This window comes from Hemitrygon akajei, chromosome 8 (assembly GCF_048418815.1).
Source record: "Hemitrygon akajei chromosome 8, sHemAka1.3, whole genome shotgun sequence".
NCBI classification, from domain to species: domain Eukaryota; kingdom Metazoa; phylum Chordata; class Chondrichthyes; order Myliobatiformes; family Dasyatidae; genus Hemitrygon; species Hemitrygon akajei.
In genome coordinates this window covers 46,378,299-46,396,019 of record NC_133131.1, presented here as the reverse complement: position 1 = coordinate 46,396,019, position 17,721 = coordinate 46,378,299, and the positions used below count along the sequence as shown (strand labels likewise).

Below are 17,721 nucleotides of genomic sequence, written 5' to 3'. Positions count from 1 at the left end.
CATTCTTGTAATCCACAGATGTTAGGGGCCTCTACACTTAACTCTTTTATATTCCAGCAATAAGCCAGCATGTATTCGATCTCAGCCAGGCGATTTATCCAAATGAGGAGCAACTCAAATGTCTACTACTTCCTCCTCACAATTTTTACCTTTTTCAGAATCTATGCATCACCTTGCCATTGCTATTTCACCAGATGCATTTTCTCCCTTGGTAACGACTGATTTAGGAGCTTCTCTCTCGCCACTGAGACATGATCAGAGCCAGGGAATATGGCTCTGTCAGAAGTGAAGTTACTCGGGGAGGACTCGAAACCCAATCACCATGGACTAAAACCCATGGCCCCTATCATTACTCCCCTTCCCACACCCCCACCCGGTCTCCCCCCCACCTAGTCTCCACTTCCCACACCCCCACCCGGTCTCCCCTTCCCACACCCCCACCCGGTCTCCCCCCCAACTAGTCTCCACTTCCCACACCCCCACCCCACTTCCCCCTCCTTCCCACACCCCCACCCGGTCTCCCCCCCACCTAGTCTCCACTTCCCACACCCCCCACCCACTTCCCCCTCCTTCCCACACCCCCCACCCGGTCTCCACTTCCCACACCCCCACCCGGTCTCTCCCCTTCCCACACCCCCACCCAGTCTCCCCCCCTTCCCACACCCCCAGCCAGTCTCCCCCACTTCCCACACCCCCACCCGGTCCCCCCCCCACACCCCCACCCAGTCTCCCCCTCTTCCCACACCCCCCACCCGGTCCCCCCCTTCCCACACCCCCACCCAGTCTCCCCCCCCTTCCCACACCCCCAGCCAGTCTCCCCCACTTCCCACACCCCCACCCGGTCCCCCCCCCACACCCCCCACCCAGTCTCCCCTCTTCCCACACCCCCACCCGGTCCCCCCTTCCCACACCCCCACCCAGTCTCCCCCCCTCCCACACCCCCACCCGGTCTCCCCCCCTTCCCACACCCCCACACAGTCTCCCCCACTTCCCCACACCCCCACCCGGTCCCCCCCCCACACCCCCACCCAGTCTCCCCTCTTCCCACACCCCCACCCCGGTCCCCCCTTCCCACACCCCCACCCAGTCTCCCCCCCTCCCACACCCCCACCCGGTCTCCCCCCTTCCCACACCCCCACACAGTCTCCCCCACTTCCCACACCCCCACCCCGGTCCCCCTCCCCACACCCCCACCCAGTCTCCCCCCCTCCCCACACCCCCACCCAGTCTCCCCCCCTTCCCACACCCCCACCCAGTCTCCCCCCACTTCCCACACCCCCACCTGGTCCCCCCTTCCCACACCCCCACCCAGTCTCCCCCCCTCCCACACCCCCACCCGGTCTCCCCCCTTCCCACACCCCCACCCAGTCTCCCCCACTTCCCACACCCCCACCCGGTCCCCCCCCACTTCCCACACCCCCCACCTGGTCCCCTCTTCCCACACCCCCACCCAGTCTCCCCCCCTTCCCACACCCCCCCACCCAGTCTCCCCCCCTTCCCACACCCCCACCCAGTCTCCCCCACTTCCCACACCCCCACCTGGTCCCCCCTTCCCACACCCCCACCCAGTCTCCCCCCCTTCCCACACCCCCACCCAGTCTCCCCTCTTCCCACACCCCCACCCAGTCTCCCCCCCCTTCCCACACCCCCACCCAGTCTCCCCCACTTCCCACACCCCCACCCGGTCCCCCCCCACACCCCCACCCAGTCTCCCCCACTTCCCACACCCCCACCCAGTCTCCCCCCCTTCCCACACCCCCACCTGGTCCCCCCTTCCCACACCCCCACCCAGTCTCCCCCCCTTCCCACACCCCCCACCCAGTCTCCCCTCTTCCCCACACCCCCACCCAGTCTCCCCCCCTTCCCACACCCCCACCCCAGGTCTCCCCCACTTCCCACACCCCCACCCGGTCCCCCCCCCACACCCCCACCCAGTCTCCCCCCACTTCCCACACCCCCCACCCAGTCTCCCCCCCTTCCCACACCCCCACCTGGTCCCCCCTTCCCACACCCCCACCCAGTCTCCCCCCCCCACACCCCCCACCCAGTCTACCCTCTTCCCACACCCCCACCCAGTCTCCCCCCTTCACAACCCCCACCCGGTCTCCCCCCCTTCCCACACCCCCACCCAGTCTCCCCCCCTTCCCACACCCCCCACCCGGTCCCCCCCCACACCCCCCACCCAGTCTCCCCCACTTCCCACACCCCCACCCAGTCTCCCCCCCTTCCCACACCCCCACCCGGTCCCCCCCCCTTCCCACACCCCCACCCAGTCTCCCCTCTTCCCACACCCCCACCCAGTCTCCCCCCCCTTCCCACACCCCCACCCAGTCTCCCCCACTTCCCACACCCCCACCCAGTCTCCCCCCCCTTCCCACACCCCCCACCCAGTCTCCCCCACTTCCCACACCCCCACCCAGTCTCCCCCCCTTCCCACACCCCCACCCGGTCCCCCCCCACACCCCCACCCAGTCTCCCCCACTTCCCACACCCCCCACCCAGTCTCCCCCCCTTCCCACACCCCCACCTGGTCCCCCCCTTCCCACACCCCCACCCTGGTCCCCCCTTCCCACACCCCCCACCCAGTCTCCCCCCTTCCCACACCCCCACCCGGTCTCCCCCCTTCCCACACCCCCACCCAGTCTCCCCCACTTCCCACACCCCCACCCAGTCTCCCCCCCCTTCCCCACACCCCCACCCAGTCTCCCCCCCTTCCCACACCCCCACCCGGTCCCCCCCCACACCCCCACCCAGTCTCCCCCACTTCCCACACCCCCACCCGGTCCCCCCCACACCCCCCACCCAGTCTCCCCCTCCTTCCCACACCCCCCACCCAGTCTCCCCCCCTTCCCACACCCCCACCCGGTCCCCCCCCACACCCCCACCCAGTCTCCCCCACTTCCCACACCCCCACCCGGTCTCCCCCCTTCCCACACCCCCACCCAGTCTCCCCCACTTCCCACACCCCACCCAGTCTCCCCCCCTTCCCACACCCCCACCCAGTCTCCCCCCCTTCCCACACCCCCACCCGGTCCCCCCCCACACCCCCACCCAGTCTCCCCCCACTTCCCACACCCCCACCCAGTCTCCCCTCTTCCCACACCCCCACCCAGTCTCCCCCCCTTCCCACACCCCCCACCCCGGTCCCCCCCCCTTCCCACACCCCCACCCAGTCTCCCCCACTTCCCACACCCCCACCCAGTCTCCACTCTTCCCACACCCCCACCCCGGTCCCCCCTTCCCACACCCCCACCCAGTCTCCCCCCCTTCCCACACCCCCACCCGGTCCCCCTCCCCACACCCCCACCCAGTCTCCCCCCCTTCCCACACCCCCCACCCGGTCCTCCCTCTTCCCACACCCCCACCCAGTCCTCCCCCCCTTCCCCACACCCCCACCCAGTCTCCCCCACTTCCCACACCCCCCACCCAGTCTCCCCTACTTCCCACACCCCCACCTGGTCCCCCCCTTCCCACACCCCCACCCAGTCTCCCCCCCTTCCCACACCCCCCCCCAGTCTCCCCCCCTTCCCACACCCCCACCCGGTCTCCCCCCCTTCCCACACCCCCACCCCGGTCCCCCCTTCCCACACCCCCACCCAGTCTCCCCTCTTCCCACACCCCCACCCAGTCTCCCCCACTTCCCACACCCCCACCCAGTCTCCCCCCCTTCCCACACCCCCCCCCAGTCTCCCCTCTTCCCACACCCCCACCCGGTCTCCCCCTCTTCCCACTCCCCCACCCAGTCTCCCCCCCTTCCCACACCCCCACCCGGTCCTCCCCCCCACACCCCCCACCCAGTCTCCCCTTCCCACACCCCCACCCCCAGTCTCCCCCCCTTCCCACACCCCCACCCAGTCTCCCCCCCTTCCCACACCCCCCCCGGTCTCCCCTCTTCCCACACCCCCCACCCAGTCTCCCCCCCTTCCCACACCCCCACCCCAGTCTCCCCCCCTTCCCACACCCACACCCAGTCTCCCCCCCTTTCCCACACCCCCACCCAGTCTCCCACCTCCCCACACCCCCACCCAGTCTCCCCCCCTTCCCACACCCCCCACCCAGTCTCCCCCCACTTCCCACACCACCCACCTGGTCCCCTCTTCCCACACCCCCACCCAGTCTCCCCCCTTCCCACACCCCCACCTGGTCCCCCCTCCCCACACCCCCACCCGGTCCCCCCTTCCCACACCCCCACCCAGTCTCCCCCCTTCCCACACCCCCACCCAGTCTCCCCCCCTTCCCACACCCCCACCCAGTCTCCCCCACTTCCCACACCCCCACCCCGGTCTCCCCCCTCCCCACACCCCACCCGGTCCCCCCCCCACACCCCCACCCAGTCTCCCCCACTTCCCACACCCCCACCCGGTCTCCCCCCCTCCCCACACCCCCACCCGGTCCCCCCCCACACCCCCCACCCAGTCTCCCCCCCCTCCCCACACCCCCACCCGGTCCCCCCCCACACCCCCACCCGGTCTCCCCTTTCCCACACCCCCACCCGGTCTCCCCTTCCCACACCCCCATCTGGTCCCCTCTTCCCACACCCCCACCCGGTCCCCCCTTCCCACACCCCCACCCGGTCCCCCCCTCTTCCCACACCCCCCACCCAGTCCTTCCCCCCTTCCCACACCCCCCCCAGTCTCCCCCCCTTCCCACACCCCCACCCAGTCTCCCCCCCTTCCCACACCCCCACCCAGTCTCCCCTCTTCCCACACCCCCACCCAGTCTCCCCCCCTTCCCACAGCCCCCACCCAGTCTCCCCCACTTCCCACACCCCCACCTGGTCCCCCTCCCCACACCCCCACCTGGTCCCCTCTTCCCACACCCCCACCCAGTCTCCCCCACTTCCCACACCCCCACCTGGTCCCCCTCCCCACACCCCCACCCAGTCTCCCCCACTTCCCACACCCCCACCCGGTCTCCCCCCCTTCCCACACCCCCACCCGGTCTCCCCCACTTCCCACACCCCCACCCGGTCTCCCCCCCTCCCCACACCCCCACCCGGTCCCCCCTTCCTACACCCCCCACCCAGTCTCCCCCCCTTCCCACACCCCCACCCGGTCTCCCCCACTTCCCACACCCCACCCGGTCTCCCCCCCCTCCCCACACCCCCACCCCGGTCTCCCCCACTTCCCACACCCCCACCCCGGTCTCCCCCCCCTCCCCACACCCCCACCCGGTCCCCCCTTCCTACACCCCCACCCAGTCTCCCCCCCTCCCCACACCCCCACCCGGTCCCCCCCTTCCTACACCCCCACCCAGTCTCCCCCCTTCCCACACCCCCACCCGGTCTCCCCCACTTCCCACACCCCCACCCGGTCTCCCCCCCTCCCCACACCCCCACCCGGTCCCCCCCTTCCTACACCCCCACCCAGTCTCCCCCCCTCCCCACACCCCCCCCACCGGTCCCCCCTTCCTACACCCCCCACCCAGTCTCCCCCCCTTCCCACACCCCCACCCGGTCCCCACTTCCCACACCCCCACCCAGTCTCCCCCCCCTTCCCACACCCCCACCCAGTCTCCCCTCTTCCCACACCCCCACCCAGTCTCCCCCCCTTCCCACACCCCCACCCGGTCTCCCCCCCCACACCCCCACCTGGTCCCCTCTTCCCACACCCCCACCCAGTCTCCCTCTTCCCACACCCCCACCCAGTCTCCCCTCTTCCCACACCCCCACCCGGTCCCCACTTCCCACACCCCCACCCAGTCTCCCCTCTTCCCACACCCCCACCCAGTCTCCCCCCCTTCCCACACCCCCACCCAGTCTCCCCCCCTTCCCACACCCCCCCCCAGTCTCCCCCCCTTCCCACACCCCCACCCAGTCTCCCCCCCTTCCCACACCCCCACCCAGTCTCCCCCACTTCCCACACCCCCACCCGGTCCCCCCCCTTCCACACCCCCACCCAGTCTCCCCCCCTTCCCACACCCCCACCCGGTCCCCCTCCCCACACCCCCACCCAGTCTCCCCCACTTCCCACACCCCCACCCGGTCCCCCCTTCCCACACCCCCACCCGGTCCCCCCCCACACCCCCACCCAGTCTCCCCCCCTTCCCACACCCCCACCCGGTCCCCCTCCCCACACCCCCACCCAGTCTCCCCCACTTCCCACACCCCCACCCGGTCCCCCCTTCCCACACCCCCACCCGGTCCCCCCCCACACCCCCACCCAGTCTCCCCCCCTTCCCACACCCCCCCCCAGTCTCCCCCCCTTCCCACACCCCCACCCAGTCTCCCCCACTTCCCAACCCCCACCCAGTCTCCCCCACTTCCCACACCCAGTCTCCCCCACTTCCCACACCCCCACCTGGTCCCCTCTTCCCACACCCCCACCCAGTCTCCCCCCCTCCCACACCCCCACCCAGTCTCCCCTCTTCCCACACCCCCACCCGGTCCCCACTTCCCACACCCCCACCCGGTCCCCCCCCCACACCCCCACCTGGTCCCCTCTTCCCACACCCCCACCCAGTCTCCCCTCTTCCCACACCCCCACCCAGTCCCCACTTCCCACACCCCCACCCAGTCTCCCCTCTTCCCACACCCCCACCCAGTCTCCCCCCCTTCCCACAACCCCCCCCCAGTCTCCCACCCTTCCCACACCCCCACCCAGTCTCCCCCCCTTCCCACACCCCCACCCAGTCTCCCCTCTTCCCACACCCCCACCCGGTCCCCCCTTCCCACACCCCCACCCGGTCCCCCCCCCACACCCCCACCCAGTCTCCCCCCCTTCCCACACCCCCCCCCAGTCTCCCCCCCTTCCCACACCCCCACCCAGTCTCCCCCACTTCCCAACCCCCACCCAGTCTCCCCCACTTCCCACACCCCCACCCGGTCCCCCCCCCACACCCCCACCCAGTCTCCCCTCTTCCCACACCCCACCCCGGTCCCCCCTTCCCACACCCCCACCCGGTCCCCCCCCACACCCCCCACCCGGTCTCCCCCCCCACACCCCCACCCGGTCCCCGCCCCACACCCCCACCCAGTCTCCCCCCTTCCCACACCCCCACCCAGTCTCCCCCCTTCCCACACCCCCACCCGGTCCCCGCCCCACACCCCCACCCAGTCTCCCCCCCTTCCCACACCCCCACCCAGTCTCCCCCCCTTCCCACACCCCCACCCGGTCCCCCCTTCCCACACCCCCACCCAGTCTCCCCTTCCCACACCCCCACCCGGTCTCCCCTTCCCACACCCCACCCAGTCTCCCCCCCTTCCCACACCCACACCCAGTCTCCCCCCTTCCCACACCCCCACCCAGTCTCCCCCCCTTCCCACACCCCCACCCAGTCTCCCCCTTCCCACACCCCCACCCGGTCCCCCCTTCCCACACCCCCACCCAGTCTCCCCCCCCCCCCACACCCCCACCCAGTCTCCCCCCTTCCCACACCCCCCACCCGGTCCCCCCCCCACACCCCCACCCAGTCTCCCCCCCTTCCCACACCCCCACCCAGTCTCCCCCCTTCCCACACCCCCACCCAGTCTCCCCTCTTCCCACACCCCCACCCAGTCTCCCCCCTTCCCACACCCCCACCCGGTCCCCCCCTTCCCACACCCCCACCCAGTCTCCCCCCTTCCCACACCCCCACCCGGTCCCACCTTCCCACACCCCCACCCAGTCTCCCCCCTTCCCACACCCCCACCCAGTCTCCCCCCCCCACACCCCCACCCAGTCTCCCCCACTTCCCACACCCCCACCCAGTCTCCCCTCTTCCCACACCCCCACCCAGTCTCCCCCCCTTCCCACACCCCCACCCGGTCCCCCCTTCCCACACCCCCACCCAGTCTCCCCCCCCCACACCCCCACCCAGTCTCCCCCCTTCCCACACCCCCACCCGGTCCCCCCCCACACCCCCACCCAGTCTCCCCCCCTTCCCACACCCCCACCCGGTCCCCCCTTCCCACATCCCCACCCAGTCTCCCCTCTTCCCACACCCCCACCCAGTCTCCCCTCTTCCCACACCCCCCACCCAGTCTCCCCCACTTCCCACACCCCCACCCAGTCTCCCCCCCTTCCCACACCCCCACCCGGTCCCCCCTTCCCACACCCCCACCCAGTCTCCCCCCCCCACACCCCCACCCAGTCTCCCCCCTTCCCACACCCCCACCCGGTCCCCCCCCCACACCCCCACCCAGTCTCCCCCCCTTCCCACACCCCCCACCCAGTCTCCCCTCTTCCCACACCCCCACACAGTCTCCCCCCCCTTCCCACACCCCCACCCGGTCCCCCCTTCCCACATCCCCACCCAGTCTCCGCTCTTCCCACACCCCCACCCAGTCTCCGCTCTTCCCACACCCCCACCCAGTCTCCCCCACTTCCCACACCCCCACCCAGTCTCCCCCCCTTCCCACACCCCCACCCGGTCTCCCCCTCTTCCCACACCCCCACCTGGTCCCCCCTTCCCACACCCCCACCCAGTCTCCCCCCTTCCCACACCCCCACCCAGTCTCCCCCCCTTCCCACACCCCCACCCAGTCTCCCCCCTTCCCACACCCCCCCCCAGTCTCCCCCACTTCCCACACCCCCACCCGGTCCCCCTCCCCACACCCCCACCCAGTCTCCCCCCTTCCCACACCCCCACCCGGTCCCCCTCCCCACACCCCCACCCAGTCTCCCCCCTTCCCACACCCCCACCCGGTCCCCCTCCCCACACCCCCACCCAGTCTCCCCCCCTTCCCACACCCCCACCCAGTCTCCCCCCTTCCCACACCCCCACCTAGTCTCCCCCCCTTCCCACACCCCCACCCAGTCTCCCCCCTTCCCACACCCCCCCCCAGTCTCCCCCCCTTCCCACACCCCCCCCAGTCTCCCCCACTTCCCACACCCCCCACCCGGTCCCCCTCCCCACACCCCCCACCCAGTCTCCCCCCCTTCCCACACCCCCACCCGGTCCCCCTCCCCACACCCCCACCCAGTCTCCCCCCTTCCCACACCCCCACCCGGTCCCCCTCCCCACACCCCCACCCAGTCTCCCCCCTTCCCACACCCCCACCCGGTCCCCCTCCCCACACCCCCACCCAGTCTCCCCCCTTCCCACACCCCCCCCCAGTCTCCCCTCTTCCCACACCCCCACCCAGTCTCCCCCCTTCCCACACCCCCACCCAGTCTCCCCCCTTCCCACACCCCCCCCAGTCTCCCCTCTTCCCACACCCCCACCCAGTCTCCCCCCTTCCCACACCCCCACCCAGTCTCCCCCACTTCCCACACCCCCACCCGGTCTCCCCTCTTCCCACACCCCCACCTGGTCCCCCCCACTTCCCACACCCCCACCCGGTCCCCCTTCCCACACCCCCACCCAGTCTCCCCCCCTTCCCACACCCCCACCCAGTCTCCCCCACTTCCCAACCCCCACCCAGTCTCCCCCCCTTCCCACACCCCCACCTGGTCCCCCCTTCCCACACCCCCACCCGGTCCCCCCCTCCCACACCCCCACCCAGTCTCCCCCCCTTCCCACACCCCCCCCCAGTCTCCCCCCCTTCCCACACCCCCACCCAGTCTCCCCCACTTCCCACACCCCCACCCGGTCCCCCCCCCACACCCCCACCCAGTCTCCCCCCCTTCCCACACCCCCACCCAGTCTCCCCTCTTCCCACACCCCCACACAGTCTCCCCCCCTTCCCACACCCCCACCCAGTCTCCCCTCTTCCCACACCCCCACCCAGTCTCCCCCCCTTCCCACACCCCCACCCAGTCTCCCCCACTTCCCACACCCCCACCCGGTCCCCCCTTCCCACACCCCAACCCAGTCTCCCCTCTTCCCACACCCCCACCCAGTCTCCCCTCTTCCCACACCCCCACCCAGTCTCCCCCACTTCCCACACCCCCACCCGGTCTCCCCTCTTCCCACACCCCCACCTGGTCCCCCCCACTTCCCACACCCCCACCCGGTCCCCCCTTCCCACACCCCCACCCAGTCTCCCCTCTTCCCACACCCCCACCCAGTCTCCCCTCTTCCCACTCCCCCACCCAGTCTCCCCCACTTCCCACACCCCCACCCAGTCTCCCCCCCTTCCCACACCCCCACCCAGTCTCCCCCACTTCCCACACCCCCACCCGGTCCCCCCTTCCCACACCCCCACCCAGTCTCCCCTCTTCCCACACCCCCACCCAGTCTCCCCCACTTCCCACACCCCCACCCGGTCTCCCCTCTTCCCACACCCCCACCCGGTCCCCCCCACTTCCCACACCCCCACCTGGTCCCCCCTTCCCACACCCCCACCCAGTCTCCCCCCTTCCCACACCCCCACCCAGTCTCCCCCCCTTCCCACACCCCCACCCAGTCTCCCCCCTTCCCACACCCCCCCCCAGTCTCCCCCACTTCCCACACCCCCACCCGGTCCCCCTCCCCACACCCCCACCCAGTCTCCCCCCTTCCCACACCCCCACCCGGTCCCCCTCCCCACACCCCCACCCAGTCTCCCCCCTTCCCACACCCCCACCCGGTCCCCCTCCCCACACCCCCACCCAGTCTCCCCCCTTCCCACACCCCCCCCCAGTCTCCCCTCTTCCCACACCCCCACCCAGTCTCCCCCCTTCCCACACCCCCACCCAGTCTCCCCCCTTCCCACACCCCCCCCAGTCTCCCCTCTTCCCACACCCCCACCCAGTCTCCCCCCTTCCCACACCCCCACCCAGTCTCCCCCACTTCCCACACCCCCACCCGGTCTCCCCTCTTCCCACACCCCCACCTGGTCCCCCCCACTTCCCACACCCCCACCCGGTCCCCCTTCCAACACCCCCACCCAGTCTCCCCCACTTCCCACACCCCCACCTGGTCCCCCCTTCCCACACCCCCACCTGGTCCCCCCTTCCCACACCCCCACCCGGTCCCCCCCCTCCCACACCCCCACCCAGTCTCCCCCCCTTCCCACACCCCCACCCGGTCCCCCCCCCACACCCCCACCCAGTCTCCCCCACTTCCCACACCCCCACCCAGTCTCCCCACTTCCCACACCCCCACCCGGTCCCCTCCCCTCCCCACACCGCCACCCAGTCTCCCCCCTTCCCAACCCCCACCCAGTCTCCCCTCTTCCCACACCCCCACCCGGTCCCCCCTTCCCACACCCCCACCCAGTCTCCCCCCTTCCCACACCCCCACCCAGTCTCCCCTCTTCCCACACCCCCACCCAGTCTCCCCCCTTCCCACACCCCCACCCAGTCTCCCCCACTTCCCACACCCCCACCCAGTCTCCCCCCCTTCCCACACACACCCCCCAGTCTCCCCCACTTCCCACACCCCCACCCGGTCCCCCTCCCCACACCCCCACCCAGTCTCCCCTCTTCCCACACCCCCACCCGGTCTCCCCCACACCCCCACCCAGTCTCCCCCCCTTCCCACACCCCCACCCGGTCCCCCTCCCCACACCCCCACCCAGTCTCCCCTCTTCCCACACCCCCACCCGGTCTCCCCCACTTCCCACACCCCCACCCAGTCTCCCCCCCTTCCCACACCCCCACCCGGTCCCCCTCCCCACACCCCCACCCAGTCTCCCCCCCTTCCCACACCCCCACCCGGTCCCCCTCCCCACACCCCCACCCAGTCTCCCCTCTTCCCACACCCCCACCCAGTCTCCCCCCCTTCCCACACCCCCACCTGGTCCCCCCTTCCCACACCCCCACCCAGTCTCCCCCACTTCCCACACCCCCACCCGGTCCCCCTCCCCACACCCCCACCCGGTCCCCCCTTCCCACACCCCCACCCGGTCTCCCCCACTTCCCACACCCCCACCCGGTCTCCCCCCCTTCCCACACCCCCACCCAGTCTCCCCCCCTTCCCACACCCCCCCCCAGTCTCCCCCACTTCCCAACCCCCACCCAGTCTCCCCCCCTTCCCACACCCCCACCTGGTCCCCCCTTCCCACACCCCCACCCAGTCTCCCCCCTTCCCACACCCCCACCCAGTCTCCCCCCCTTCCCACACCCCCCCCCAGTCTCCCCCACTTCCCACACCCCCACCCAGTCCCCCCTTCCCACACCCCCACCCAGTCTCCCCCCTTCCCACACCCCCACCCAGTCCCCCCTTCCCACACCCCCACCCAGTCTCCCCCCTTCCCACACCCCCACCCGGTCCCCCTCCCCACACCCCCACCCAGTCTCCCCTCTTCCCACACCCCCACCCAGTCTCCCCCCCTTCCCACACCCCCACCTGGTCCCCCCTTCCCACACCCCCACCCAGTCTCCCCCACTTCCCACACCCCCACCCGGTCCCCCTCCCCACACCCCCACCCGGTCCCCCTCCCCACACCCCCACCCAGTCTCCCCCCTTCCCACACCCCCACCCAGTCTCCCCCCCCTTCCCACACCCCCACCTGTTCCCCCCCCTTCCCACACCCCCACCCAGTCTCCCCCCTTCCCACACCCCCACCCAGTCTCCCCCCCTTCCCACACCCCCACCCAGTATCCCCCACTTCCCACACCCCCACCCGGTCCCCCCCCCACACCCCCACCCAGTCTCCCCCCCTTCCCACACCCCCCCCCCCCAGTCTCCCCCACTTCCCACACCCCCACCCGGTCCCCCTCCCCACACCCCCACCCAGTCCCCCCCCTCCCACACCCCCACCCAGTCTCCCCCCTTCCCACACCCCCACCCAGTGATGCCTCTAATTGCCCAGGGACCCTCTAATGATACACGTCACTAACACTCACCCTGCCCCAAGTGGAGCATGGTTTCAGCTGGAGCATTTGTTGGCGCTGGGAATGTACTCACTGGAGTTTAGAAAAATTAGGGGTGGTCTCATTGAAACCTATCAAATATTGAAAGGCCTAGAGAGAGTGGACATGGAGTGTAGTGTGAGAATCTAAGGCCAGAGCGTATAGCTTCAGAAAAAAATGGTTGCCCCCTTAGAACAGAAATGAAGAGGAATTTCTTTAGCCAGAGGAAGGTGAATCTGTGGAATTCATTGCCATAGACGGCTGTGGCTGTGAAATATTGGGAATATTTAAAGCAGAAGTTGATAGGTTCTTAAGTAGTAAGGGCATCAAATGTTATGGGGAGAAGGCAGAGGAATGGGTTGGGAGGGAAAATAAATCAGTCACATTTCAATGGACAGAATGGCCTGATTATGCTCCGAGGTCTTCTGACCTTTTGCATCTGGCTTCAGCCTCTACTGGAGTCAAACTGCTTACAGGTACTGCTTAGGACCTTGTCTGGCAATATCTAATGGGGGTGACGCCTGCCCTGAGCATCCCCCATCAATATTCTAGGGGTCACTAATGTCCAGAAACTTAGCTGGATAACTGTATAAATACTGTGGCTACACAAGGTTGTCGGAGGCTGAGTGATTCACCTCCAGGCAAAGTCCTGGCCACAACATACAAGCAGAGTGAAGGGACAGTCTTCGCTTACTCGGATGAGTGTGGCTCCAGCTCAGTACTATTCTGGGTGCAGGCAGCATTGTTTCAACTCAGCTGGGGCTCCTTCCATAAAACATAAAACTGTACAGTACAGGAACAGGCCTTTCAGCTCACAAAGTGCGCGCTAAACTCAGTGCCAACATGAACTAAATCTCTTCTGTCTGTGCACGATCCATACCCCGCCATTCCCTGCATGTTCATGTGTCTGTCTAAAAGCCTCTGAAATGCCACTGTTGTATCCTTTCCCGCCACCACACCAGCAACTCGTTCCATTCACCCACCAGCATCTGTCTAAAAAAACTTTCCACATGCATCTCCCTTAAACTGTGCCCTCTTGCCTTATATCCTCCAGTGTCTGAGAAATCGATCTTGACTCTCGATGCCTCTCGGAATCCTATCAGGTCTCCTCAGCCTCTGATGCATGTGTCGGCATCTCCTGTGTTTCAGGGTATTTCTATATCATGACTGCCCCCTCTTCAAACAACTGAGCCAGTTGCCCTCCTGGGGTGAGGCATGGAAGGGCTGTAGGTGTTTAAGGATAGACATTCTCACAATTGGTATCATCGTGCAGGAACAGGGCCCATGCCAACCATCAAGTGTTTACTGCTCACCTACAACTAGGGGCAATTTATACAGCTCAGTGGTTCAAAGCTCGAATTTAATGTCAGAAAATGTATATTTAGTATACAACATCAAATTTTTACTCTTCACAGACATCAGAACCCCAAAGACCCCTCTCTCCTCCCAAGCACAAGCAGCAATAAAACTATCGACCCTCACCCTCCCATTCCCCCCACTTGCACCAGCAAAACTGAAATACAGAAAAACAAAGAGGGAAGAAATGAAGAGGAAGCAGAAGGTTAATTACTGAGGCGATTAACCAACCAGCTCGTACCTTTGGGATTTGGGTTGAAACTGGAGCAGCTGTAGAGGTCCCACACAGTAACCAGGCAAAACTCCACACAACCAGCACTGCACTTTGGTGACTGAAGCTGTGAGGCTTTGCCATGTGTTATAAGCTTTGAAGAGGAAGGGAGACGGAGTGGACATTAAAGTGCCCTGTGTCTTACATCTTGTGTCTACTTGTTGAGATGGCGTGGTGTGATGGAGAGTGTGATTCACCTTGTGAAAGTTCTCATTTGCTTCCTTTACTGTAACATTACCTTGTGGGACCTACTCGTCAGAGAGGCCAAGAAGACAATATGCTTCTGATCTCTCAGCCAGTGGAACCTGTAGCATGTTTGAGTGAAGGGCAGGAGATAATTGTCTTTTGCTTCCTTCCCTTCCACGGACAGCTTGTGTCCCTGCTCTGTGATTGCCCCACAGCTAAGGCTATAAGGTTCCAGTTTTGGATAAGGATGGGAAAAGCCTTGGGGAACTGTAACTGTGTCAATATGAAGTTGTGAACACTGTAAACCAGAGTTTGCAACTTAATACTAACACTCAAATGTGCTGATAATCTAATTCCTATTGGTCCTACCAAATCAGTATCATTTGGTTCCAACCCACATTCTCTCAATTTGTCAGAAGTAATCATTGCAAATTATTTTCATGTGACTAATTACAGTGAGAACACATTTAATATACTGTATGTGTTGTTGTTTCGTGTGTGAGTGATGAAGAGCCTTTCCTTTTTATTCCAGGAGCAGGCCAACTGGAATTGTATGACCATGTTTCTTGGGAGTATCTGACTGGCAGCCCCTGGAATATGCATGACCTCAGCCCATCTGCACCAAGTGTCCTACAACGGCATGGTGACAACTTTCAAAATAGCAATCCTTGGAGCGCAAGGGGTTGGGAAATCAGCAATTGTGCACCAGTTTCTCTACAACGATTACAGTGACCACTACATGCCTACAAAAACGCGCCACATCTACCTGCCTGCTGTGGTCATGAACGAGCATGTGCACGACCTACAGATAATGGACTTTCCACCCATTCCGTCCTTTCCAGTCAACACTCTGCAGGTAAATTATTCTGACATTTACAACTTCCACAGGTCACAGGAGCTGAAATCCTTCCCTGGTTACTGAGGGGGAGACTCCTGCAAATCTGTGACAGGCATTCAGTTGCCCAGTTGCTCAGACTCATGGCAAAGGGACTCACCTATTGATGGTATTTTGTGATTTTCCATTCTTTCACTCCCTCTTCATTTCTTCCCTCTTTGTTTTGCATATTTCAGTTTGCCTTCTCCAGGTCTCCATTTCCTACATCTAAACTGCAGATGCTGGAAATCTGAAATAGAAACGGAAAATGCAGGATAGACAGCAGGTCAGGCTGGGTGTTGACATTTGACCTTTGAAGACACCCTCCTCTTGTTTCCATTTCCTTTCATAACTCTTTCTGATGTAACCCACTTCTATCATCCTATCATTAAAGATGGCTTTGCCCATTACTGCACCAATTTGTCAATTAATTGCATATTGAATGCCCTTGGCATCTTTACCTTGATTATCTGTTCAGGTGGAATATTTTAAAAATCGTTTCTCATTATTTTTTTGCTTTTAGTTCACTGTCAGGCTTACTAGCAAGGTTGCATTTATTCAACTGGTTCAGATCAAAAGCTGGTTAAATGTGTTTGGAGTCAAATCTAGTATGGATGAAGACCTGCGTGACAGATTTTAACAAGGGCTTCAGTGACATTTGTATCATACCTGTATTCCAAAAGGCAATCTTTATGACTGAATACAAATTGGTCTCACACTGCTGTCATACATTCACAGCTAGACCTCCAGTTAACAAGCCTAGTTACTATATTTCACCCCAGTTTGGCAAACAATCCAGACAACTTGAAATGAAAAATTGTTTTTATTTTAAATTGACTTTTCACAAATTTAAATGCCCCAGGTTTCACTGTGCTGAGTGCGATGAAGTGTAAAGAAATTTAGACCTTCACCTACTTTCCCGTGTGGTTAATTTACTAAATGGGCTGCCTGTTGTGAAGCTCCATGGAACAAAAAGTCAAAAATACCTGACACTTAGACTTGACCTTTCTGAGAAAAAGTAAGATCAAGAATTATTCCAAATTATGCAGTTAGAAACATGTTCTGTCTTGACACAGGGGTCATATGGAGTTAAGGTTCTTGATTCATGCTGCAAGACCACGGCTTGGAGATAATATTGCAAATCAGAGTCCTCATTTTGTATTTTTCCACTTTGCTTTGGACTTCCTGCCTCCTACAAACCAAACAAGGTCATTTTGTTTATCTTGAAGTTGTCATTAAGATATGTTTGTGAAGAGAATGTATAGGTGTGACCAGTGTTGCTACATTGTGCATAGATTGCTAAAAATGTGTTTTGCTTTGTTATTGTATATCCTTTATGTGGGAATCAATGATGGGACCAAGGTTTATTGTTCAACCCTATTTGCTCTTGAGAAGATGATGGCCAGCCTTATTGTTGAACTATTTCAGTCTGTGCTGAAATTACTCCCACAGAGCCATTGAGGAATCTTCAGGGGCAATGAAGGATGACCAGATATTTCAAGTCAAGTGATGCCAGGCACCTGAATATTATAGACAATAGACAATAGGTGCAGAAGTAGACCATTCGGCCCTTCGAGCCTGCACCGCCATTTTGAGATCATGGCTGATCAATTACTATCAATACCCGGTTCCTGCCTTGTCCCCATATGCAAGCACGGTCTATTTATATTCAGAGATGGACTGAGCATTTGTAATTATCAGCAAACATCTCCATTGGATCGCTTTCAATGGATCCAATTGATGAATTCAGCTACACCAAGGCTCCCAATGCTGTATTGATGCTTTTGATGTCCTTGGTGTATAGGCAAGGAATTTGGCTCCATAAGGACTTTGCAATGATCACTTCCACCAATGTCATCATTCATCAGCCACAGGTAAATTGCTGAGGATAGGTCAAATATGTTTTCCCGTGTTGGTTCACCCACTATCTGCCACAAACCCTGTCTGGCAGCTGTGTCCTTCAGGACCTGGGCAGCTCTGTTAGGGTGTATTCTGGAGTAACGGTATATAGCAAATACTAATTTTTAACAGCAGCTGATCTTCAGACCTGAACATGGATTGCGGATTGAATTTTAAATACAGCTCTGAACAATAGTATTCCTGGAGCTGCAGACTGGGCTTAATTGCAAACCAGACAATGTTGATTATCATTTATTTTGGCTGTCTGGAGTGTGGGTGCAAAGAAGGAGGTGTTTAGCTCAAAGGAAGCATTGTAGATACTTTGTAACTATAGAATTGTCCTGCTGCTGCCTTTGATCTTTAGCATATAAATGTCATGTAATATTGCTTCGAGCAGGGCTCTTCTTCCATGGCTGTCTCAATATGAATCCTGTTGCTTGTTTTTTTGCTAAATAAAACACTTCTATATCCACTAGCTCCAGAGCCTCTCCGGTGAC

General features: G+C 63.7%; 1 protein-coding gene across 1 annotated transcript in view; it reads left to right on the top strand.

Moving 5' to 3' along the window:
• The window catches only part of LOC140731865 (ras-like protein family member 10B), a 148,558-nt gene that overhangs the window by 19,391 nt on the left and 111,446 nt on the right, over nucleotides 1-17,721 (top strand). Inside the window, exon 2 of the mRNA XM_073053792.1 lies at nucleotides 14,984-15,307. Coding sequence (XP_072909893.1) covers nucleotides 15,053-15,307 — 255 coding nt within the window. The 5' untranslated portion in view covers nucleotides 14,984-15,052. The remainder of the gene's footprint in view (nucleotides 1-14,983; nucleotides 15,308-17,721) is intronic.